The sequence below is a fragment of the Callospermophilus lateralis genome, chromosome 1, assembly GCF_048772815.1.
Source record: "Callospermophilus lateralis isolate mCalLat2 chromosome 1, mCalLat2.hap1, whole genome shotgun sequence".
NCBI classification, from domain to species: Eukaryota; Metazoa; Chordata; class Mammalia; order Rodentia; family Sciuridae; genus Callospermophilus; species Callospermophilus lateralis.
The window spans coordinates 115,834,687-115,861,354 of NC_135305.1; the positions used below are offsets into that span (position 1 = coordinate 115,834,687).

Here is a 26,668-nt window from a genome sequence, read left to right on the forward strand (position 1 = left end):
CAAAACAGCAGTGAGATGGGGCCAGTGATGAAGTTTCTGGGGAAACAGACTTATAAAATGTCCCTTGCCGAGTCACTACTTTGGGGTTAGATACCTTGGGTCAAGACTGTTTCTCAATCTTCTGGTTGAGATCAACCAAGTAGTGTTCTGCTAGTGGGAAAGCACACTAGCCAGGGAATTCAGAGACTTTGGTTATTATGAGTAAAGTGAATCTCAGAATTTCAAGCACCTCAAGTGTAAAATGAGGTGCCGATAGCCTCAGCCAAACTGTGAAATGTCACTGATGATGTTACACGGGACAGTGCACACAGTGCGGGTCAACTAATGGGATCAATGCTGGGAAAGAAACACATCCTGAAGACACAAACTTTAATTCTCCCAGGAAGAGAGCTCCATTAAGTCTCCAGAGAGGGCGGGTGCACCTTTAGAACACTAACCTCATGCCCCTGAGGAAACTAAGGGGATGTGCCACCAGCCTTGCCCTGGGTTGGGGTTTTCTTGCAGTACAGCAAAGGCCTCAGCTCCTATTGCTAAATTAGGTGTTCTGAAATGAGACAGAAATTTGTCCTTCCACAATATAGTTGTCCTGTGTCCAATGTGCCTTCAATGTGAACTTAGGAATTTGAGTACCAGCATCTGATAGTCCTGGCCCCAAGAGCCATCCTCCCTCTCAGGCTGACACCAATCCCTGACTTGTCTTATCAATGGGTAGGATGCTGGCCCTTTCTCATTCTTACCTGAGTGGATGCTCCCTTCCCTGTCCTGTCTCCCACATCTCTGTGCCTCCATGCTCAGCTGCCACCTGTGCCACAAAGTCTCACCACCCAATCTGTTCCCCTGTTCCTTTTCATAGGAGACCTGGGTTCTGGTCTTGTTATCAGGCACCCAAGACTGCCTCTTCAATCAAAAAAAATCACCATCTTGCCACTTATTGGTAATGTGACTGTGGGTAAACATGTGCCTTGGTGTCTGTCTTCTTATCTATAATATGTGCACAGCCTTTTTCTCAGGACCATAATGATGGGTAAGAAACAAATGTGGGGAAAGGGTAAAACTAAAGGGTGCTTGGAATGATGTTAGCTCCTTCTAGGATTGAAGAAGCTGTTCCAAAAGCCCAAGTGTGCAGGCAGGCTGGCCTCCAGGGAGCCAAGACTTTATTTAATCCACAAAAAGCCTAAAAGGAATTTTGAACCTCAGGCCCAAATAAGCTCTTAAGTAAGAATATCTTACTGACCATATTTATAGGCCTCTTCAACTAAACAGAGTTATTATTTATGGCTGTAGTGCTACCTAAATCAGATGTTTCAGAAGTGGTATTTAACAGTCTTTCTCTTTCTCATTTAAAAAAAAAAAAAAAATCACAAGAGTAAGAATGTTTTTAAATCATCCACATCCTACAATCAACCGATAATCTTTCTTTTCATCTTAATAAATCTTTCTAGGCTTTTTTTCAGATTAGTTTTTAAAAAATGTGAAACATATTATATATACGTGCATCATTTAGCAACTGACCATATGATAACGTGGCAAGCATTTCCAACAATCAAACTCTTTTAATATTTCAACTAGAGGATATCAGGAATCTGTTTCAACCTATCTTATTTACATGGAACACCGATTTTAAACGGTCTCACAGCCGGGTGCACTGCTGCATGGCCTGCTATCCCAGTGCTTATGAGGCTGAGAAAAGAGGATGGCAAGTTCAAAGCCAGCCCCAGCCACTTAGTGAGGCCCTAAGCAACTTAGTGAGACTCTATCTCAAAGTAAAAAATAAAAAAGGGCTGGGGACGTGGCTCAGTGGTAAAGCACACCTGAGTTCAATCCCTGTTATCACAACAAAACAAAACAAAAGGACATCACAGACTAATAGAGAGCTTATATATTAAACTTTTTGGTTCATTTTACAATTACCAGAAAGAGTCCAACATTTATAAAAGGAACTCTAATGTGTCAAAAGAAATCAATTAATGTGTGAATTAAAACTTTAGAAAAGTAAAGCTAAGTATGTATAAGCAACACTATCATCATTAATCATCACTAAACTGTGCCATGTGGAATACCCAAATATTCTGTCAAGTGACACTTCTTTAGATATTTGTTGCTAACAAATTTAAAGACACCATAAGTCAATCTCTGGATAACTGATTGATCAGTCACCAACTTCATTATTTCTCAGGTCAAACCTGCAACAGAAACAAAGAAATGCTGTATTCTATCAGAAAATAATGATAAAATTTAAGATCTATAAAGTGATAGCCTATTTTATATTCATGCATCATCATAAACCAATCTGTAGAGTTAAACCGAGAAAATAAGAAAAATACTAATCACCACAGCTCATCCACACTGCATGGAACTCTACGAAACAGGAGCATAATTTACTGGACTATGAAGAAAATAAAAGCAAGAAGAAAGCAGAAATTGCCTCCTGCTCTTAATAACCTGGGAGATGACTGACAGAAGGGACTTTTAAAAGCCACTACTCATCTTTGGCTCTTGGGTGCCTTTGGTTCTGACATGCCTTTCTATTTTAAAATATTTATGGCAAAGATAGAGATTAGACTGCCAAATTTAGGAAAATGTACAAAAGAACTTGGATAAACCAAAACAACAATGGACAGTCAAGTTATAGGAGAAATCCAACTGGTCAGTTACCACGAAGACTTTCACCCTCACTATGAAGAGATTCAAACTTAAATAAGAGGCTAATTTCTGTGTATAAAATTGGTAAAAATTTAAAAAGAATAATATGAAAAATGAACAGTAGCAAACTCTTGGAAGGGCAATTTGGCAGTAATGTCAAAATTTACAATGAGTATGCCCTCCCAGAAATCCAACTTTCACAAATTTCTCTTAGATAATAGTAATCTAAGACATAAGACCTATGTACAGCGAGGTTCATTCAACAGAAACATCATTTTTAAGAGACAAAAATACCTAAAAGACTCAGTAACATAAAGAATGGTTACGTAAACTATGGCATGCCCATGCTAAAAAATGTTACTCGACTTTAAAAAGAATCACACAGATATGAAATAAAAACATGGAGGATGTCTGTTTATGACCTGTATTACACAAAAAATAAAGCAAACCGTCCAGTATGAATCTTCTCATTTTAGCAGAAAACTAAAGCTGATAAAAATTATACACATACACACGCTTATTTTTAAAAATATCTCTGAGTAAGTACAGAAAAAATGATCTAGAAAGATAAACCCTTAAACCACTCACTGCTAGTGTTCTTCTCTGTGGGTATGGATATTTGATACAAGGGCTAGGGACCACGATGTCTTAAAGTTCTCTTTGTTGTTTGAATTTTTGTTATAAACAAACGAAATTGTTTTTACAACTCAAAAATCACCTATAAGAAAGAAATTCTCTCAAGAAATTAAAATGCAACACATTGTCACATTGAAATAAGAAATGTACCTCAGCATGTCTTCTAGTAAGATAGGTAGTTTTTACATAAGCTGGGTACTTACGGCCTACTGACTTAATGACTGAGCAGCGAAGATGAATACCCCACTTACCTTTTCAGGTGATATATTTTGTGTGTATACTGTCCCTTTTCTCCATCCTTCTCATAAGGTTCATTCTTTAAGACTTCAATTCCTTCTCCACCACCAGTCTCATTCTTACTAGCTTCTGCAACAGAGTACAGCTGCCCAACCTGATACTAAAATGTAAAAGAGCACAGACTTTCACTAAAAAACACAGAAATGTCCTATAGTAAAACCTTAATAGAGAAGACAGAGAAAAGTATATCCAAACCATGCAGCACATGATCTACATGAAAATATAACCCAAGCTGGAAATTAGCGTTTAAAAAAAGACAAACAGCAGGTGATCATATAGCTTTCAGTATTTATATATTTTATAGGATTTCCATTATTCAAAAAATGCCAGTTATAAATATTTTGTGGCTTTAACACATACTATCCATTTATGCAGAAAATTCTTGACACTCTGTTAAACTTTTGAAAAAAAAATTTTTTTGTACGTTCTAAAGCATTTTTACTTCTATTGTACCACATTTAACTTCATAAAATTCTGAGGAAAGTATGGCAGGAACCTAACTGTCACTGTGTCAATTAAAGCTGAGCAACCAGAATACTGTTCTCAATAAAAAGGAGGGTACAAAGTTTAATAACAAACGCTTGAAGAATCAAAGTACAATGGGGTCCAAATTTTAGAACTCTGTTTTTTTTTTTTTTTTCCTCATGACTTACGTATGACATCCCAATTTGGCCCTTGCTCAACTAAACAGTACTGGATACCCGGAATCGGAACTTTAAAACAAAGTCTTCGAGTAAACAGGAACTGCTTTAAAAATATCATAAATACACGAGTATTACCATAAAAGGCAGTAACTTGCTGACAAGTTTTTCATTAGTGAACCTCAATTCTCAGTGACCTGCACCTACATTTGTGAGGAAACAGCACTGTCCTCTGTCACTATCAACTCCCATAAGCAACAAAAAGCAAAGTTCTCATGGTTTAACTTGTTCTAGTGATGAAGCCACAGCACCAAACCAGCTCCAATCTCTTCAAATCTGATAAAACTTTTTCCTTCCAATGAAAACAGCTTAAAGAAGCATTTTTTCTTTATATTATCAAAGTAAAGGCACAAAAATCTATCTCCAAGAACTCATAATCCAAAATTTAAAATTTGATTTAAGGAAATAAGAGTCACTGTAAACTGAAAATATTAGTATCTAAAAAGCTTGTGGGGATACGGGCTGGGATCGTGGCTCAGCGGCAGAGTGCTTGCCGAGCACATGCGAGGCCCTGGGTTTGATCCTCAGCACCACATAAAAAGAAATAAATAAAATAAAGGTATTGTGTCCAACTACAACTATTTAAAAAAGAAAAAAAAAAAAAGCTTGTGGGGATAGGATGCTATCTTGCAGATTAATTTAAAACACACACACACAATCTTACTCAATTTGGAAGGGTTTAGGAAGCTGAAACCAAACAAATTTCTTACATGGTCCAAATATAAGTGTCTAGGGACTTTAGACTGCAAAGGGGCTGTTACAACACTAGGGTTAGTCTAGTCACACCACAATCCTTAAGTCCTTCAGAATGTACTTTTCGACACTGTCATATACATGAACAGGATGAAAATGTCTCAACCAAAAGGTAAATTCAGTCTTGATCAACACAGAGTAAAAAAATTCACACAGAGACAACTAAATAACCATATCCAAAAGAAGTGATTGATGTACTGATAAATTGTGGCATGCTACTAGGCCTTCCTCTTGTTCTTATTTTAAGAATGATTTCAACCGGGCATGGTGGAGCACACCTGTAATCCCAGTTGCTCAGGAGACTGAGGCAGGAGGATCGTGAGTTCAAAGTCAGCCTGAGCAATGGCAAGGTGATTAGCAACTTGTGAGATCCTGTCTCTAAAGAAAATACAAAATAGGACTGTGGATACGGCTCAGTAGTTGAGTGCCCCTGGGCTCAACCCCCGGTACCAAATAATAATAATAACAATTATTATTATTATTTCAGTAGAGACAAGAGACATGCTTATTAAATCTGAACATAACAAAAGGCTATGAGTAGTGTGGGTGACAATACCAAGACTCATTTCAACAAACTGATTCAACCTGCTGAAACAACAACAAAAAAAGCCTAACAAAAACAAATGTCAAGTTGCACATTTAAGTTCAAAACAATCAACTGTGCAAATAAACAGGGGTCCTGACTTGTCTCGACTGTGCTGTAACACAGTGAGACGTCAAGCACTACTGGGAACCCACTACTCAGGACCAGAAGGCTACTGGCTACTCTTTTTCAGTTCCTGTGTCTCCCCCCATCTTCTGTCAGCTGTCACCTCTTAGGTTATCAGTTTATTTTGTCCCACTTCCAATTCACTACTTCTCATCTACTGACAGCTCTAGGAAAACCAGACAAGTAAGCAGGAACTGTGTGCAAGTAACAGAAGGCCCTGGGGAGTTTTATGAGGCCTGCTTCTCATATCTTCACTTAACAGACAGCTTTTTCTTTTTTCACATTTCCAGCTCTACTACAGGTGGCTGCAACTGCAGGACACAGTTCCTCTATAGGTGATCTATTTCTATGGCACACACAAATCAAGAAAGATAAGCCGTCCCAGTCAGATGTTGGTCAGGCTGTGTCTGGAACACTGTTTTCAGTTCAAGGAAACAACTATGACACACACAGCAATGTGACCTGTTGGGGAGGAAGCCTAGAGGTCTCGTTATATTAGGCCAAATAAATGTGCTGGGATGTTTAACCTTATGACCTTTGAAACTGGAACAAAAAGTCTTGGCAGGTAGCGGGGTTGGCAGGAGAGCCACCATCAGGAAGTCTGAAGGGTTACTACAAGCAAAACAGGGCAGACTCTATATCCAAACCCAAGTGGGGTGAAGTGTGAACAACAGTCAGACATTAAGGGAAAGCAGATTTTGGCTTAAAGAAAAGACAAATGTTTTAAAATGCCCAACAGTAAAGCAGTTGCTTTTATAGGTAGCCAGCTACTTAACCTGAAAAGCTCTTCAGTTGAGGCTGGAATCTCATTTCCCTGGGATGGTGTAGAAAGAATCCCTGTACTGGTTAGACTCTATTCTTTTGGGGCAATGAACTGAGGGCACTTTACCATGATGCTACATCCTCAACCCTTTCCTAAATATTTTGAGACAAGATCTAGCTTAGTTGCTTAGGGCCTCTCCAAAATGCTGAGGATGGACTTGAACTTGCCATCCTCCTACCTCAGCCTCCTGAGAAGCTGGGATTTTATTCTTCACACTCAGCAAAAACAAGGCAGTAGACCAGAAATTTGTTTGCAACTGATTATCTATAATATACCACAACTCATATTTTGTTACAAAACTGGAATTAAAAAAAATGAACACTACCAAGAAATGAGTTTAGATAAACACATCAAAGTAAATTATACCAATAATTTTCAGAAGAAAGACTTACCTCCTGAACAGAACATGGCAAAACCACACGGCTAAAATAACAAAAGAAAAAATATGTATTACACTTTAATGGCTTTAAACACAGATCTCTAAGATTTAAAAAAATCTTTTACTTTAAATCCAATGATACAATAGATAGGACTCTTAAATCTGAAAATAAAATTATGTCATTTATCTAAGAGAGTCTTTGCAATTCCCACAACCCTAAATAAAGGTTTCTAAACTACAGAAAAAAAGCTACTTCCCCTGAATCCCAATGATCATTTGTACTAAGTGTCCTCATTGTTCCAGGACCCCAAAGATGCAGTTGCAGCAATTCTTATAAGTAAAATTAAACAAGAAAAAAAACAAAACTCATCATTGAAAATTGCAGGGTACAGAATGTATTATCTGCCCTCATGAAATTTTTAGATGGTTTCATCGACCATCTATATGCTGTGCGTTTTGTTTTTATGACACTTCTCAAAGAATATGTATTTTGAATTTCATAAAAAATGTTTCCAGAAACTGTTTCTCTAGTACCCAATTGTTCAAGTGTCATCAGGTAAAAATAAGTAAGGGATCCTTTCAAATTAACACACACCAAAAAAAAAAAAAAAAAAGAAAAAGAAAGAAAAAAACTCTTTTATTAAGGAAACTATCTTAAACTTTATAATTACAATAATTTTTTCCAGGGTAGACTCAATAAGATTGATAGATGTTTAATCCTGTCCAAGAATTTTCTATTGGACATACTAAAAGGATATCCTTATAACTCCATTTCACCTATAATACAGTATTAAAGAATTATTTTTAAAAATATTATGGTGTTATTATGTGTCAGAATATTGCATTTTTCTAAGTTTTTACAGAGATGCCTTATTTTCATCCTTAACCATTTCTACCATAAAATCTGAAAACCAAAGTCCTCTTTGTAGATTAATTGTCTCATAACACTGAGCTCCAAGACAGCAAATTCCTTTTCCCCTTACTTGGTTCTCCTTAGTCTTTTATTTAAAGTAAAAAAAAAAGCGGGAGGGGGGAGGCAGAAAAACAAACAAACAAAAAAAAAAACCTCACAGTCACCTCAATTGTCATTTTACAGAAAATTCCCAATGGTTTTACTCATTTTCAGTTTCTCCTCAGCATCAGTGTTTTTGCTTTTCTCCTCAAGTAAGTCAGTTTCTTGTTTACATTAGTGGCAATTTTTTTTTACCTAGACATTCTTAGTTGGCTTTATTTTGCACAATGTGAAGAGGGTATTACTGTACCCCAGGAATACTACATCTTGTTTTCATCTCAGCAACACCTCCATCTCCTCTCCACAGTCCCCTCAAACATTTGCCTTGAATGTTCACATCACCTTAATCTCCAACATGAACTGGACACGTTGCCTGTTATTTGACTAAGGGTCACTTGTCACTCTTTCTTACTGATAATGGTGACTTAAAAACGATGACAATCTCAAAGTTACAATGGTCACTGGTTTCAATTCTCATCAAGAATAAACTTGTTCTAAGTCCCTCCAAAGCTAAAAATCCCTAATCATCTTAGCTGTCCCCTCAGGGTACACACTCACTGCTCACTGTCTCAGTAAACAGGGCATAACTTGGGGGAGGAAAAGTTAGAAAAACAGAGATGGGACATTTTCAGGGCTTGGAACACTATGGTAAGAATTAAATGAATTACAGGCAAAAAGGAGTCCTGGAAGGTTGTTCCAAGAGGTAAATGATGTAACTACAGAAGACCCAGGAGGTCATCGAGAGGTGGTTAAAAGCACTGAGGGTCAGGAGAATGAGGAATACAAGTCTTCTGGGAGGGTCTTCAAGTGTTACTAATAAAGACCTGAACTAAGGGGACTGTAGAGACAAAGGGACAGAGAGGAAAGAAAAATATTCCCTGTAGTCTCACAAAACCAAAAAGAAATCATAGTTGAGTGATTTCAACAAATATGCACTAGCGTGAAGATCCCTATTTTGTTTAGTAGCACTTTCAAAGAAATTTCTTTCACAAAACAAAAGTGATTAAGACATTCAGAGTGATGAGTCAAGAAACTTCTTCAAGATTTGCTTAGTAAAAAGTAAATGGGAAAAGGAACTGACAGGTTTTGATTTTCTATTATTATCCTAAAAGCAAAATTCAACTTTCAGAGTAATTTGAAAATTTACAAACATCTCTGAAAATCCTTGTGAAATTTTTTCCATTACGCTAACGGCAACTTCATCTACCGCATTAGTAATAAATGGAAGGGAACTCACCCACACTCAAAAGTAATTTCTGACTTTTAAATTTTTATCAAAAATAGAGTTTTCTAGGACAACAAATATTTGCCAAAATATTTTAGTTTACCAATGTCTTTATATAGGAATGACTAATTCACTCTCCCGACCAAAAACAATTTCAGAAAGATGACTGGAGAGTAGAAAGAATCATTTTTTCATTCAACTATACGAGTACTTAGACTATGCTAGGCCATATTCCATACTAGACACTGGGAATGCGTTTAAAAAAAAAAACAGCCCTTAACTAAAGAAAAGTCTATAAAGAAAAAAAAAAAAAAAACACCCTGGGAAAGACACACAAGAGAAGTAAGAGAAGTAAACATCCAAAAGGGCAATGTACACCTTACGAAAAATAATCAGACTTGGGGCATACTTCAACTTTCGTTATTTCAGTGCATTTAAATTTTCATAGGGAAAGGAAACATTTGCAAAAAGACTAGTGTGCAAATTCTCAGCAGGAACTACTTTCCATGAGCTATGTACTACTTACATAATTGTCAAAGGATCAACTGAAAACTTAAATTCACACTGTGGAGGGAGAAGGTAATCCCAACAGAAGAAAAAAAAATGACTAGAATCTGACCTAAAAGCAGTTCTACAACTCTCTATGGGGCTTGAACCGAGACAATTTCTTCCTGAATATATCCTCAATTTGTCTTAATATCTGCTACTACCTACATCATATATTAAAATAACAAATGCATGATACATTGTTATAAGAAACTTGGAAGTTTTACATAAACCCAAAGTTCAGTATTATAAATGAGCTTTAATTAAAAAACGTCACTCTACAACAAAAGACAAAAACATCTTTTCACAGAATCCTGTCACTGATAAAAGTTGTAGTTTTTCATCAATTCATGAAACAAGTGTTTGTTGAGCATCCACTATGTGCTAGGGATGGTTCAAGAATCAGAGGGTAGAAAAGTGGGGAAAATGGGCAAATCGGTGGACCTTATATGTATTAAGAATACACCTAGCGCTGTGGCTGTGGCTCAGTGGTAGAGCACCTGCCTAGTAAGTGTGAGGCACTGGGTCCGATCCTCAGCACCACATAAAAATAAATAAATAAAATAAAGATATTTTAAAAAGACAGAGAATACACCTAGGAAAATAGGAATTCATTTGAGCAAAGACCTAAAAATGTTGAGTAATTGAGCCAGCAGAAGCATATTTCAGACAGAACAAAAACCAACAGGTCTTCAACGGAGCTCAAAGTTACATCAGTGACGGAATCTTTTGAGGCTGGACTGGGCACAGACAGGAAAAGTAATCAATGGGACTACAACAAGGGGAAAAAAATCAGATAAGGCCTTGCAGGCTGTTGCACAGACTTTGACTTTTATTCTGAAGAGACAGTGTGTCTTTGGGCGGTTTTAAGCAGGGAAGTAACATGAGTAACTTTTTAAAGATTGGACAATTAACGCTACAAGTAAGGTGTCTGGAGACAGTTAAATTACGTAAAAAAAAAAAAAAAATTTTAAAGAATTTGGAATGAAAACGTGAATTTGGGAAGAAAACAAAGAATGGGCCAAACTAAAAAATCCCAAGCTGCCCCAGAAAGGGAGGCTGAAGTCAGGAACCAGGTGTGACAGCTGAATACTGACAACCAGATTTTCTGCGATGTTAACAGACCCCAACAGTTGGGGAAAAAAAAAAAAAAAAAAAACTTAAGTTTTCAACAAAATCCCTTGGCCCTGCTGCACCCGACAACCCCTCCATTTGACAGTGCATGGGTCTAACGCCCCACCTTAACCCGTGAAGCAGGTAGGTCCCCTAGAACCAACACATCTAAAGACCTGGGGAGTGAGACTCCCGAGCAGGGAGGAGGCTCTCGGGCCAAGGCACCTAGCTGCCCGGCGGAGCTCGGCTTATCGGGTCTAAGGGCTGCCGCAGAACTTCAGGGCGCCAAGCTCCCGAAGGTAGGAATGCCTTCACCTGGCAATCGCATCTCCCGCGGGTGACAGACAGACTCCACCCCGGGCGACAAATCACTGTCAGACCACCGCGTCTTCCCCCACCCCCGGAAGCTGCGGCTCCGTCTCACCGGCGGGCCTGGGAACGGGCCCAGACCCAGACCGGGGGTGGGGAGGGCCGGGGAAGAGGCGGGTCCCAGCGGAAACTCCCGGCCGCGCCTTCCCGAGCCACGCGCCGGGGCCCGCACGCCGCCGCCTGCGCCCGGGGGGAAAAGGCGGCCGTGTTACCGCGGCAACGCCCGGAGGGCCTGGGGGGCGCGCCGCTGAAGGCCCAAGGGTGGGCCGGGGGAGCACGCCGGGGAGCGGGAGAGCGGCCGGGGAGCGGCCGGCCGGGAGCTCACTACGTCTTAGGAATATTTCGCCATTTCTCAGTCAATGAATCTCCCACAGTCGTCGTCCCAAACCCTCCTTCGCGCCCACCGATCCACTCACAATTCCTTAATCAGCACCATCTTCCCGGAACCCCCTCACAGCTGCCGCCGCTACCGCCGCCTCTGCCGCCACCGCCGCCGCTACCGCCTCTCAAGACGCATGCGCGGCCCCGCCTCCCTAGCCGCCGAGCCACTGCCGCGCCTGCGCGTCCACACCCTTCCGCCGCGACCCGTTGCGTCAGTGCGCCAGTGGGGGGTTAGCTCCGCCCTGTTGCACGCCCCAAGGGGCGCACGAGGCCTCCCCTGCATCTACGCAGCGCGCTGGAGAGCCAGTGCCTTCTATTGCGCCTGCGCGGGAGGAGGGCGCAAGCCTGCCTGCTTTCAGTGACTCCTCCCACCAGCGGCCGGCGCTCTAGGCACGTGTGCAGCCTACGCTTTCCGGTGAGTGTTTCAGTGGGTTCCCTGGAAGGCGTTTTGCGACTGTTAGTGCTGTACTCTCCCTGCTCCGAGAGGAGCCCCTCTTAGCTGCCCCTCACTTCCTCAGTCCTCCCTGCAGACTTCTGACGGGCTCTGGAAGCCGGCCTTGCGGGGTCTGCACCCTCCCGGTTCTGCCGACCTGGAGGCCGCAGGAGGCTGTTCCCGATGCCCAGAAACTCGCTGTCCTCGCAGGTCCTTGCCCCGACTGCTGGTCCCCCACAGAGGTGAACTAAAACGGCCTCTCACAAGCATTAGTTCACCATTCCCCTTGTATGTAATTGTGGAGTAAATAGCTCCTTACAGTACAAATGCTAGTGGATTTACTGAGGCAAACCAAAAGATTCCTGGACTGACGCAGTGGGTGAAACACTTATTGCACCAGTTGATACAACACAGCTCTGGTCCAAGAGCGTCCCCCAGAAAGTAAGGGTCCTTTATCTGGGGTCTGAAGACGTTTTAGTGAGGCTCCCAGGAAATTTGTGAACCGCCAAAATTCACATGCATCGTTTCATGTTTTTGCACACTTTTCTAGGATCTATGGCTTCATTTGCTTTGTTTACTCAGCATTTTGTCTTCCCATTTTTCCCCCCATTCTTCCCTTCCAGGATGATCTTCATTGAAAGTATTTCCACAAAAACTAGGAATATTTCCAAGAATGCTTTAATTTTATGGAACATAAAAGCGTAGAACATAATATTGTGCCACTATGAGAAAGGCAAGGTTGGTCCTTAGAGTAGAAAGACCTGGCCTGAATCTTGGCTCTTCCAACTCAAGGTACATATGTCTCTCAGATGCTCAGTTGATGGATCTGAAAAAGGAGACAGATCTGTGTACAACAGATTTGTTTAAAGGAATGAAGGGTGTGAAGCAAATAAAGTACCTTTGTTACACGTTACCTGATGTATAATAGATGTTCAGTGAATGGGAACCTTTTTAAAAGTTTCCAGAGAGCGGGTGCCATAATTTAAATTAAGATGTAAACCCTGAAAAGCAAGATGGCAGGATAGAGGGGGTCATGTTCCAGGCTGCTCTGTAGTGTGAAACCAAGAGAGCAGACAGACAGTTTCTCCACAAAGTGGGCAAAAAAAAGGGGAGGGGCTCTACTGGAATTTAAAACTGGACATTCAAGGCAGACAGGGGTCACAGGAGGTTGGATATAATAAAATAAGGCAAAAATCCCTAGCAGCACAGCCACTGCCATGCCAGGCCAGAAGCACCACTCAGAGCGGAACCCTCTGTGAGCACAGCAGAGAGATAAGGGAATTAAAGGAACCCACATTTTGGGAGGCCTGAGGTGTGTCTGGACATCGCCCAACAAACCTGAAAGATGTGCTGCATGATATCTGTTTGCGGGGAAAGAAGCTGCCATCTCTCCAGACAGTGAGCAGAGGACAGGGAAGGAACCATATTGCAGCCACATGCAGAGGCTGGCATTTGAGAGAGCTGATTGCTGGCAAACCCAAGTTTGGCCAGAAGTAGAGGCCTGGTAAACACACACCGCACAACACAGAGTCTTTATGTGACCAAGAAAATCAACAGTGGAGAGAGGTTTACACAGGGAACAACTGGTGGTGGAAACCCACCCAGTTCTACTGCTCCCTCTCCTATCCAGCTGCTTGCCAGACAGGCTGAGAGAAACGCATCTGGCCAGGAACTCAGAAGGGCTGGGGCAGGAGAGATTCTTTGGAGACTGAACCCAGGACCAGGAAACATGGGGTCTGAAGGTGATGTGAGACCAAGAATTGACTCCCCCACCATAGGAGTGGAACCCAGGTGAGATCCAGGGAGTGTAGTCCTCCAACGTGGGCCAGCAAGTACTGGGCACTGAGGTGCACTGATTTAAAATCTCCAGACTAATTGACATTTAGAGAAGAGCCTGCAGCCCACCTAAGACTAAATCCCACTTCCAGGAATTTACAGGATTACCTCTCATTCCAGCAATCCAGAGGATTCAGCATCACACTCCAGAGGACCCTATCTAAGACTGCTGAGAAGAGAAGCTGAGAATATTTTGAACTCCAAAAGAAAAAATTCTTTTAACTTTTCATCAAGATTTCTTTCTTTTCCTTTTTTAAAAATTCTTTTCCTTTGTTTAATTATTATCTTAATGATTCATGGATATTTATACATTTTCATGTACTTTTCTCTTTTCAAGCATTTTTTTTTTGGTGAATTCAAATGTTCAATTAGTATATTCTAGTTTTGTTTTGTATTATTTTAATTTTTAAAAAAATTTTTAGTTTGTCTATTTTTTCCTCCTACCTGTTTCCCTTGATTCTGTCTTCTAACACCAACTTTAACTGGTCTCTTCTTCACTCTTTCTCTAATTTTTTACTTCTCTCTTCCCTTATAATCATCACATCTTTTCTTTTTAAAGAGAGAGACAGAATTTTTTAATATTTATTTATTTATTTAGTTTTCGGTGGACACAACATCTTTATTTTTTATGTGGTGCTGAGAATCGAACCCAGCGCCCTGCGCATGCCAGGCAAGCACATTACACTTGAGCCACATCCCCAGCCCTCATCACATCTTATATCACTTCTATTCTCTCCTTGTCCACCATTTGAAACTATAAACCCTTTTGTAAACTGGCTGTTTTTATTGTAGGTAATAATTGATCATAACATTTCTGTTTATTATGATAATTAACATTGTAGATATTATAGTAGAAACTGTTTGGTCTGGGTGCTGGGGTTGTGGCTCAGTGGTAGAGCACTTGCTTGGCATGTGTGAGGTATTGGGTTCAATTCTCAGCACCACATATAAATAAAGATACATCATCAACTAATAAAATTAAAAAAAAGAAACTCTTTGGTCTAATGCTGTATATTGTTTGCATTGGTCGTTGTTATTTGTCTCCCCCTAAACAGTGAGGTACCAGAAAACTTCAGGGACACTATAAATCCACAGCGTAGAAACTCTACTGCCTCAGATCCATACTGGTAAATGGGTAGACACACAAACAACGTGAAAAAGCATGGGAACAAATCGCCCCAAACAAACCAAGATGCTGGGGCTGGGGCTCATTGGTAGCGCACTTGCTTGGCATGTGTGAGGCATTGGGTTCGATTCTCAGCACCATGTATAAGTAAATAAAGATCTATCAACAACTAAGAAAAAAATTAAAAAACAAACCAAGATACTACCACAACAAAATCCATTGACACCGCAGTGGAAGAAATGTCAGAGAAGGAGTTTAGAATGTACATGGTTAAACTGACCTGTGAAGTAAAAGACTATAAGGAATGAAATCAGAAAATACAGGAAGTGAAAGATTACTTCAATAAAGAGAGATTCTGAAAAGAAGAAAAAAAAAGCAAAGATTCTTGAAATTAAGGAGACCATAAACCAAATTAAAAATTCAATAGAAAACATCACCAACAGACCAGACCAATTGGCAATGAAGACAAAATATATAATCTTGAAAGTTTGCCACGGAGAGATGTCAAGAAACCATGAACAGAACTTCCAAGAATCATGGGATAACATGAAAAGACCAAATTTAAAATTTATCAGGATAGATGAAGGCACAGAGATATAAGCCAAAGGAATACACAATCTTTTCAATGAAATAATATCAGAAAATTTCCCAAACGTAAAGAATGAAATGGAAAATCAAATACAAGAGGCTTACATGACCCCAAGTGTACAAAATTGCAATTAGCCCACAGCAAGGCACATTATAATAAAAATGCCAAACATACAGAATAAGGATAGAATTTTAAAGGCTGTGAGAGAAAAATATCAGATTAACTATAGGAGTGGGAAAAGGGGACCTCAGCTGATTTCTCAATCCAGACTTCAAAGCTAGGAGGTCCCAGAATAACATATCGAGCTCTGAAAGAAAATGGATGCCAACCAAGAATCCTAGATCCAGCAAAATTAAGCTTGAGATTAAAAGATGAAATAAAATCTTCCATGATCAACAAAAGTTAAAAGTATTCACAGCTGGCTGCAGGGGCGCATGCTTCTAATCCCAGTGGCTCGGGAGGCTAAGGCAGGAGGATTGTGAGTTCAAAGCCAGCCTTAGCAAAAGCAAGGTGCTAAGCAACTTAGTGAGATCCTGTCTCTAAATAAAATACAAAATAGGGCTGGGGGTGTAGCTCAGCGGTTGAGTGCCCCTGAGTTCAATCCCTGGTTACCCCACCCTCCAAAAATATTTGCAAATAAAAAGCCTGAACTACAGAACATTCTCAACAAAATATGCCGTGAAGATGAAATTAAACAAAATTGAAAACCAGCAAGGGGAAGGACTACACTAAAGGAATAGTTAAGCAAAGAAGAAACTGATTCAAATTAAAAGCTAGAAATAAACCAAAATGACTGGGAATACAGATCATATCAATAATAACCTTTGATGTTTATGATCTAAACTCATCAACCAAAAAACAGACCCAATAATATGCTATCTCCAAGAGACTCACCTCATAGACAAAGACATCCACAGACTGAAGGTAAAAGAACAGGGAAAAAAAATATCACATGAATGGCATAAACAAGCAGGGGTCTCCATCCTCATATCAGATAAAGTGGACTTCAAGCCAAAGTTAATCAGAAGGGACAGAGTCGGACGGTTCATGCTTCTTAAGGAAATTATACATCAGCAAAACAAAACAACAGTAAATATTTATGCCCCAAATAATGGAGCAGCTATGTACATCAAACAAACCCGTCACATATCAATCAAATAGATCACAACACAATAATACTGGGTGACTTCAACATACTTCTCTCATAGTCAATAGATCTTCAAATCAAAAACTAAAGAAGCCATAGAACTAAAAATACAATTAATAATTTAGATTTAACAGACATATAGAATAGTTCATCCATCAATGAACAAATATACTCTCAGCAGCACATGGATCCTTCTCTAAAATAGACCATATACTATGCCACAAAGCAACTCTTAGCAAATACAAAAAAAAAAAAAAATAGAGATAAAACCCTGCATTCTATCAGATCCCAATGGAATGATATTAGAAGTCAACGATAAAATAAAAACAGAAGCTACACTAACACCTGGAGACCAAATAATACACTATTGAATGACAAATGGATAGCAGAAGAAATTAGGGATTTAAAAAAATGCTTAGAGGTAAATGAGAACATTGATACAGCACATCAAAATCTCTGGAATACTATGAAGGCAGTGCTAAGAGGAAAGTTCATTGCATTGAGTTCATTCATTAAAAAAACAAAGCCATTGAGTAAGTGACCTAACCTTACATCCCAAAGCCCTATAAAAAGAAAATTAAGTCAACACCAAAGGCAGTAGAAGACAGGAAATACTTTTTGCCAGTTATGAATCTTCATGAATGGTACATCTTTTCACTTACTTAGGTTTTCTTTAATGTTTGTCTGCAGTCTTTTATAGCTTATAGAGTACAGGCTTTGAAATATTTTGTTATATTTATCCTGAAGTATTTCATATTTTTAGATGCTATTTAAATCTTTTTTTTTAATTTTGAAGGATAATATATAAAACTATGGTTGATTTTTATATATTTTCCTTGGTGGACTCAATTATAGTAGTATTTTAACAATTTTCCACATAAATAATGTTTTCTATGAATAAGGATGATTTCTATCTTTGTTTCAGTCTTTATGATTTTTATTTCTTGTTTGTGTTTCATTACACTGTTTAAGAGCATCAGGAAAATGTTGGTAAAAGCGAAATCAGTCTGAATAGAGTTTGTCAATTTTATTGATTGTTTCAATAAAAAAAAGTTTTCTTTGATTTTTCTCTACTGTTTTTTATATAATTGATTTTGACACTTTTTTAGTCATTTTGCCCATTGTGTATGTGTGTGTGTGTGTGTGTGTGTGTGTGTGTGTGTGTGTTACCAGGGATTCCGTTATAGTTTTTCCTAGTATTTGCTTAAAGGTTAAAACTTCTATAATTTCTTTTAGACTTTACATGTCTTCAAGTAGAAGCATTTAAAGTAATAAATTAATCTCTAAACTCTGCTTAAGCAGCATTTCACACTTTTTAATGTTTTTATTTTCATTCACTTAAAAATATTTCCTAATTTTCTTACAATTTTTTTGATCTTTGGATTACTTAGAAGTGTATTGTTTAATTACCAAATATTTGCACATTCTCTCCATATTTTTTTGTTTTAATTTCCAGTTAAACTTGGTTATAACCTAAGAATATATTGGGTATGACTTTAATTCTTTCAAATTTATTGAAACTTGTATGAAGCCCAGTTTTGCATTTTTGCTTCATGTGTTTTGAGGTCTTGTTAGTAGGTGCATACACCTTTAGGACTGTTGTCTTCTTAATTATTCTTGTCATGATGAATCTTTATGCTTGATATTTCCCTTATCCTTGAAATTTCTTCTTCTGAAGTCTACTTTGCCTGCTATTAATGCAGCCATTCCAGCTTTCTCATGATGTGTTTACATGTTATCTTCTTGTTACTGCTTTTAACCTACTTTTACATCAATAGTATCTTGTGTGCATTGTGTAGTTAGATATTGCATTTTAATCTAGTCTGACAATCTCTGCCTTTTTTAAAAAAATTGTTTCTTTTAGTTGTACACAATACCTTTGTTTTTATTTATTTATTTATTTTTATGAGGTGCTGAGGATCGAACCCAGGGCCTCGCACGCGCTAGGTTAGCACTCTACTGCTGAGCCACAACCCAGCCCCTCTCTGCCTTTTAAGGTGAATGTTAGACCATTTACAATAAAAAAGGTTGGAAAAATAATTGGGTTAAATCTACCAACATTATTTTTCAGTGTTTACTCTAACATTAAAAACATGATCTATAAATAATCAGTCTACCATCAAATTAAATCATACTATTTCACATAGAATGGAAGGAACTTACAAAGGTACACCTCTTTCTCCTTCATCCTGTCCTTAAAACCTCACAGATACATCTGTTTTTAATTTTGCTTTAAAAATAGTCTGTCTTAAAGAAATTAAGAATTAGGAAAACAGTGTTTTTTCATCTACTTATTTATTCAGTACTTAGAATGTGCTGGGTGTTCTAAGTGGCTTTGAATGATTTAGCATATTTAATTCTCTAAGATGACACATGAGGTGTAGGTACTACTGTGTATTTTAAAAGTAAGCATACTGAGAAATAGAAAGATGATTAACTAATTCAAGGCTACTCAGCTGGCCAGAACATGAACTCAGGCAACCTGGTACCACAACCTCAGTTTGGGATTGTTTTTTTTGTTGTTGTTGTTGTTTATTTGTTTTTCTGGGGATTGAACTCCAGGACACTTGACCACTGAGCCACATCCCAGCCCAATTTTGTATTTTATTTAGAGAAGGGTCATACTGAGTTGCTTAGTGCCTTGCTATTGCTGAGGCTGGCTTTGAATTCATGATCCTCCTACCTCAGCCTCCTGAGCTGCTGGGATTACAGGCGTGCACCACGGCGCCTGGCAGCCTGAGTTTTTAACCAGTATACTCTACTGCCTCCTTAAATTGCCTGCAGCCTGGCAAAGCAGATGTGAAAGGCTTGATCTTGATCTTGACTTAAAGAATGCTTTAGGAGTCTCTTTTACGGCTGCTGTAGGTTTTTGGTAGCTGTCCCTTAGTAAAGGTGTTCTTTTCCTAGTTTGAGTTTTTGTCATTATTTAGTGTTGTATTTTACAAAATGCCTTTTCTGGCTTTTTTCTTCTGAGGTAATGTTTGTTCTCTTTTGTTAGTTCGATGTCTTCTGTTACTAGATTTTCTATGTTGAGCTGTGCTTGCATTTTTGGAATAAACATTAGCTAGTGGTGGTTTGTATTTATTATTTTTTTTTCTCATTTGTCAGATAATTGTAGGCTAGGTTTGCTTAATAGTTCAGGAAATTAAGATTGTGAAAATGAGAGAGATTTATAAGCAGTCCTTATTTAACCTCAGATGACAAACTAGTGGCTTACTAGCTAGTTTTAAATGAAGATGACTTCTGTATGTTTATTTTCACTGAAGAGGGGTTTTTTAAAGCACATATCTATTTTCTAATATGTAATACAATAATGTTTCACAATTCAAAATGTACACAAGAGTATGCAGTCTTGATTCCTACAGAAAATAATGCCATCCATGTCTTTATATCCTTTTGGAAATTTTTTCTTATCTAAACAAAAATGTCTTCCTTTGTTTTTTTTGTGTGTCAGTTTGCAGTACAGGCTATTCAACCAAAGACCCTGCACATGCTAGGCCAACACCCCACACTGAGCCACATCCCCAGCCCTTTCTATTTTATTTTTGAGACAGGATGTCACCAAGTGGCCCAGGCTGGCTTTAAACTCGCAATCCTCCAGCTTTGGCCTCCTGAGTAGCTGGAATATTCAGGCGAGGACCATAGCGCCCAGCTCTCCCTATCTTTTGTTTTCAACATAGTTATGATATAAACACCATCATGTGTCTCATCTTTTTTCTTTGTTTTATCTTTCTTTTTATTGGTTGCTCAAGACAATACAATGATCTTGACATATCACACATTTAATTCAAATGGGGCATGAATTCTTATTTTTCCACGTGTACAGATTGCAGGACCACATTGGTCACACAGCCACGTTAATACATCCAGCCATTCCAGTGTCTGTGTATTCTGCTGCCCTCCCTAACCCCCCTAAGAACTGAGGGGACATGGTTCAGGCAGAGGAGGAGAACTCTAGTGTGTGTTACCGCACCTTTACCAAACAAGTTGGCCTTTACTGCTTGGAGTTGCTTGGAAAATGAAAGTCACAAAGGAGCGTTGGAGACTGAGCAAAACCAGGCTTTGTGACAGACTGTGAAGGTGGACAAGTGAGAGCTTGTAGTGAAATCCAAACCAGGCACGTCCCTTGCCAGCGGTGAAATGGCAAACGGGAGTAGTCTCTGGAGACCGGTTGCCTCGTTGCCTCTCTGGATCTGCAGCTGTGACCTGGTGGTCGGCCCAGGCAGCTGGGAGGCGTTCAGCAGAGCCATCATGGGCAAGAAGAGCCGGACCTGCCTGGGAGGACAAGACGGCCAACCCCAAGTCCTGCAGGTATTTTTCTCTGAGCTGGTCCCTGTAGAGTGTGCAATCCAGCAGGGTTCCGTTCTTGTGTCATGTACAACCAGGGTCAGGATCCAGCTCCAGGACTCGTTTCCTCAAAACCGAAACTCTGCACCCATTAATAAGGAGCCCCATTCTCCCCTCCCCCCAGTCCCTGATGACCCTCCTTCTCTCTGTGTCACTGGATCCCTCCACGGACTCCACCTGAGTGGAAGCAGAGCTTGTCCCTTTTCGTGACCGGCTCATCCCACTCGGCCTACAGCCTCAGTGTCCGCGCAGCCCCCCGGGGTCGGGTGAGAGCTGCTCACACCACACACCCTCCTCCTGTCCAGCCACTGCGGACAGCTGCTCTCACACGCCGGCGGTTGTGGCCAGGGTGGCCGTGCCCGTGGGTGTACAGACACCTCTCTGGGGCACTGCTGCTCTGCTTTGGATCTTTAATGTCCTCCAAAGGCCCGGGTGACACAGGCATGTCCCCAGGTGGCACTGTTGGAGGTAGGGCCTAGTAAAAGGAAGACAGGTCACTGAGGGTGTGCCCTTGAAAGGGACTGCGGGACCCTGCCCCTCCTCAGCCTCCTTGCTCCTTGGCTTGTGGTGGGAGCAGACTCACTTCACCGTGTGCTCCTATTGTGATGTCCCCAAAGCCAATGGGGACAGTCGGTCCTGGGCTGGAATTTCTAAAACCATAAGCAAAATGAACTTGATCTCTTTATAAGTTAATCATCTCAAGTTTTCTTGTGTGCTTTTTAAAATTGTGATGGAAAGCTAACACACCTGCTTTCAATATGGGGATGTACCCAAGAAGTGGAACTGCAGCATTGGGTAGTAACTCTGGTTTTGATTTTTTGAGGAACGTCACACTGCTTTCCTTAGTGGCTGTGCCTTTGTACTATCAATGAAGGGGGTTCTGATGGTTCACGTCCTTGCTCTTGCGTGTAATTTTCTGGCTTTTTGACAGTAGCCATAGTAATAGGTGTGAGGCATCTCATTGTAGTTTTGATTTCATTCAACTAATGATTAGGGATATTAAGCATCTTCATATTGCTGTTTGGGCCATTTGTAGATCTTTGGAGAAAATATCTATTTAAGATCTTTGCCCTGTGTGTGAGTGTGTGTGTGTGTATGTGTGTATATGTATGTGTGTGTATGTGTGTATGTGTGTATGTGTGTATGTGTGTGTGTGTGTGTATGTGTGTGTGTGTGTGTGTATGTGTGTGTGTGTGTTAGTTACCAGGGATTGAACCCATGGCTTTGTGCATGTGAGGCAAGCACTCTACCAATGGAGCTGTATCCCCAGCCCTTCTTTACCGAGTTTTAAATTTAGCTTTTTTGTTGTTATTGAATATTAGGAGTTCTGTACATATTCTGAATATTAACCTCTTTTCTTTTTTTTCCTTTGGGTACTGGGGATTGAACTCAGGGTCACTCAACCACTGCGCCACGTCCCCATCTCTGTTTTGTATTTTATTTACAGAAAGGGTCTCACTGAGTTGCTTAGCGCCTCTCTTTTGCTGAGGGTGGCTTTGAACTCATGATCCTCCTGCCTCCATTTCAAGAATTGCTGGGATTATGGGCATGAGCCACTGTCCCCGCCCTGATTATATAATTCGGAAATGTTTTCTCCTAATGTTCCTGTTCCTGTTTTCTTCTATGTACCTCTTAGAACACAGCAGCAGGAGGTGTAAATTTTACTGTATTTGATTTTCGGTTTTCCTGAAATCCAGTTGGTTTATTTTTTTCTTTCATTGCCTCTGCCTTTGGTGTTACATTCAAGAAAGTATCGCCAAACTCACTATCACACATGCAGGCCTCTGATCCATCTTGAGTTAATTCATCTCTATGGTGTGAGGGAAGGGTCTGATGTCATTCCTCTGTTTGTACATTCAGCTTTCCAAGCACCATTTGCTTAAAAGACTCCTTCCCCCCATTGAATGGTCTTGGCACTCTTGTCAAAACTTGTTTGATCACACAGGCAAGGGTGTGTTTCTGGGCTTCCACCATGGCAATACAGGTCTGTCTGTATGTCTGTGCCACACTGTTTTGATTACTGTAACTTTGTAATAAGTTTTGAAATCAAGAAATGTGAGCTCTCCAACTTTGCTCTCTTTTCCAAGACTCTTTTGGCTGTGCAGAGTTCCTTCAGTTTCCATATGCATTTTACAAGGGGTTTTCTGTTTCTGTAAAACAAAATAAAAAACCCCATGCTATTGGAGTTTACATTAGAGCCATTGACGGCGATGGGCTTCCTCATTTTGTATTGCTGCCTCTCTGTTGTGTACATTCACCATAATTTAACTCGTCTACTATTGGTAGTCACTGGGTCATATACAACAGTTGCTATTTCAAGATTCCTACAGTAAATAACCTTTTACAGGAATGTTCCACATGCGTGTATGTGTAACTGTGAGAGCAGTTCCTAAATGTGGACTTGAGTCAAAGAGTTATGTGTTGTCATGAGCCAGCCATGGGCTGTGTGAGAGCTGCCAGCATTGGAGCACAGGAGGGGACTGGACTAAACGTTCTGCGCTGACTGGGCTGTGTGACATACATGTCCTTTTCACTCTCTCTGCCTGCGATCCCACACAGCACCTGAGATGGGCGTGGCCTTCCAAGACGTCAGTCAATCTGCTGACCACAGACATCATGAAGTCAGACTCAACCCCCTGCAGGCTGAACCCTTGCCTTATTTGGAAAGAGCACTCCATGGAACCTCCCTTTGTGGGCCTCCCAGGTGGGGGTGGCCTGGGGCTGGGGTTGTGGCTCAGCGGTAGAGCGCTTGCCTACCATGTGCAAGGCCCTGGGTTCGATCCTCAGCACCACATTTAAGTAAATAAATAGATTAAAGATATTGTGTTCAATTACAACTAAAAAAATAAATCAAATACAAGGATCCAGGTGCAAGCTCTCTTTTTCCAATGGACCCTTAAGGCCGAGAGCCGTCCCTGATTCCTGCAAGCAAAAGGTATTTCTGTGGGTTGCGGGCTGCTTTTGCCATTTTTCTTAAGTTATTGGTGCAGCCAGCTCTTGTGAGCCCAGCTCAGTTTGCCAGCACGGCTGGAGGTGATGATGTGTATTTGTAATTTTAACAGATTTTGCCTAATTATTCTCCATAAAGACAGCCCAAATTTACACTTACACTGGCAAAATATGAGAGTATATTGCCTCAAACTCCACCGACATCCTTTTTTTCAGACATTCATTATTATTATTATTATTATTATTTATTTATTTATTTTTTCTGGAGGACCCAGACCCTCTTGAAGACGCTCACTGAGTTCAAGTCCGCTTAGGGAATCAAACATAAAGTGTCTGTCCCAGGCTCTGAAGACCATCCAGCTAAAGCAGCTGGTACCAAAGAAATTCTCAATAAAAGAAACGAGTCCTGGGCACCTCCGAGTCCTGCTAGAGAAAGTAGCACACTCCCTGGAGACCCTGGTCTTTCAGATGCGTGGGACCAGACAGCTAACGCCATCCGCCAACCTGGGACCGCTGCACCTGGCTCAGAACCTTCCGCTTCTGTGGGAAGTCCATCTCCACGTCTGCCCAGAGAGCCTGCTGCTTCCTGCTGCTAGGCTGATCCTATTAAGACAAGGGCTGCACCCACCCCCTGGAGTGCTGTTTCCATCTGCCCAGTTTACCAGGGTGACGTCAACCCCGAGAAACTTGCCCAGCGTCAGCTGGAGTTGATGCAGTCCGTGATGGACATCAGGCTGGCCTTGCCATCCACCCACATTTACACCTCCTGCTGCTGGGTTCTCTAAGAGGTATGACTTCTACTGCCTGAAGCCCAGTGGGTAGTCGGGATTATTGACATGCACATCACATGAGCTGTGTCTCCCGGCTGGGGATGGGGTTCAGTGTGAAGTGCCTGCCTGGCAGGGAGGAGGCCCTGAGAGCCATCCCCAGAACCACACCCCTCCCCACCAAAAAAAAAAAAAAAAAAAAAAAAGCTTGTGAATGAGAAGATCGCAAGTTCAAGTCCAGCCTCAGCAACTTAGCAAGACCCTGCCTCAAATTAAAAAATAAAAGGGTCTGGGGATATGGCTCAGTGGTAAAGTGCCACCAGGTTCAATCCCCTGTAGGAAAGGAAGAAAGGGAGGAAGGAAGGAAGGGGGAAAAGAAAAGAAAGAGGAAAGAAGAAAGGAGAAGAAGGAAACCACAGGAAGATGCCCCCTCACCCAGGAGATGGCCAGTCTCAAAAAGCAATCCCAGCGGCTGGGGAGGCTGAGGCAGGAGGATCGCGGGTTCAAAGCCAGCCTCAGCTACAGTGAGGCCCTAAGCAGCTCAGTAAGACCCTGTCTCTAAATAAGATACGAAATAGGGCTGGGGACGTGGCTCAGTGGTAAAGTGCCCTGAGTTCAATCCCCAGTACAGCCCCGCCAAATATAAGTTTAGCACTTTACATTTGGGTCTTTAATCTACCTGGACTTAACTTGGGGGCCAAGTACAGGGATCTAATATCTGTGTGTTGTTTTCCACATGGAAACCAATAGTTTTAGCGCCACTTATTGAACAGTTTGTCATACAGAGCCCTAACTCTGACTTTTATCAATTTTTTCCAGGTTTTCTTTATATGTGACATTTTTATGAATTTCCCATTTTTGAAAAATGTGTTTTCTCCAGGTTTTGGTCGGGGTGCTCTGTGGCTATTAGATCAAGATCATCATGTATGTTGTTCAAAAACCTTCCACCTTCTCAGGGATTTGGGGGGATGGGGCTCGATAAAAGAACCGAAAGAGGTGTCTTAAAAATTTTAAGTGGTGGATATGTCTTCTTTTCCCCTTTGCAGTTCCACTGATGTCTTCACCTTGTACTTCTTAAGACTCTGCCGTCCACTGCACAACGATCTCAGGTGAGCTGACCGCCCAGATGTGATGCCCTTCCACCTGTACGCTCACCTTTCACCTGGGGTTGGATGGTGGGTGGTGCCCGTTGCTTTGGCAGACTCTTCTCCTGGAATCCACTTTGCTCATCCTCGTTGCTCTAGACTCGTCCAGCATGGGAAACAGGCCCCCATCTATCCACGTTACTGTTAATAGGAATCTGAGTTGGTTCCAGATTTTGACTCTTACAAATAAAGCCCCTTGTTTTCCTGTGACATCTGCCCTCCTTTCTACTGTATGGAAGTGCGATTGACGACAACAAGAAACTGCCAAATAATTCTCAAAAATCTTAGTTGCACGTTATGCTCCTACGGAAACACGTGAGCCTTTGGTCAGTCCGTGAACTCATCAACATTGTGTTCTTGATCTTTTTAACTTCTAACTCTCTGACAGGTGGGTAGTGCTTCCTCATTGTGGATTTAATTGAATTTTTCGAATAATTAATATCATTGTTGTCCATTCACATAGCTTCATTTGTGAAGAATCTGTTAAACTCTTTCACCCATTTTTTAAAAAATTGTGTCGCCTTCTTTAAATTGAGGTGTCGGGTTTGTTTTTAATATATTCTGCATATGCGTTCTTAGATTTTTGTGCAATTTACCTAATGTAGGATTCATGTAATGATTTTTAAAATACAAAAGTTTTAATTTTAACCAATTAAAACTTATCAAAATTTTAGACCTTATGATTCACACTTTTGGTGTCCTAAGTAATCTCTTCATACCTTCAAGTTGCAAAGGGTTTTCT

At 40.6% G+C, this 26,668-nt stretch overlaps 1 protein-coding gene across 1 annotated transcript in view; it reads right to left on the reverse strand.

Moving 5' to 3' along the window:
- Positions 1-11,712, reverse strand: part of Pitpnb (phosphatidylinositol transfer protein beta) — a 62,616-nt gene extending 50,904 nt beyond the window's left edge. The window contains exons 1-3 of the mRNA XM_076837206.2: positions 11,623-11,712; positions 6,955-6,985; positions 3,531-3,676 (exon numbers count right to left, since the gene is read on the reverse strand). Of these exons, the coding sequence (XP_076693321.2) occupies positions 3,531-3,676; positions 6,955-6,985; positions 11,623-11,642 (197 nt within the window). The 5' untranslated portion in view covers positions 11,643-11,712. The remainder of the gene's footprint in view (positions 1-3,530; positions 3,677-6,954; positions 6,986-11,622) is intronic.
- Between the last annotated feature and the right edge of the window lie 14,956 nt (positions 11,713-26,668).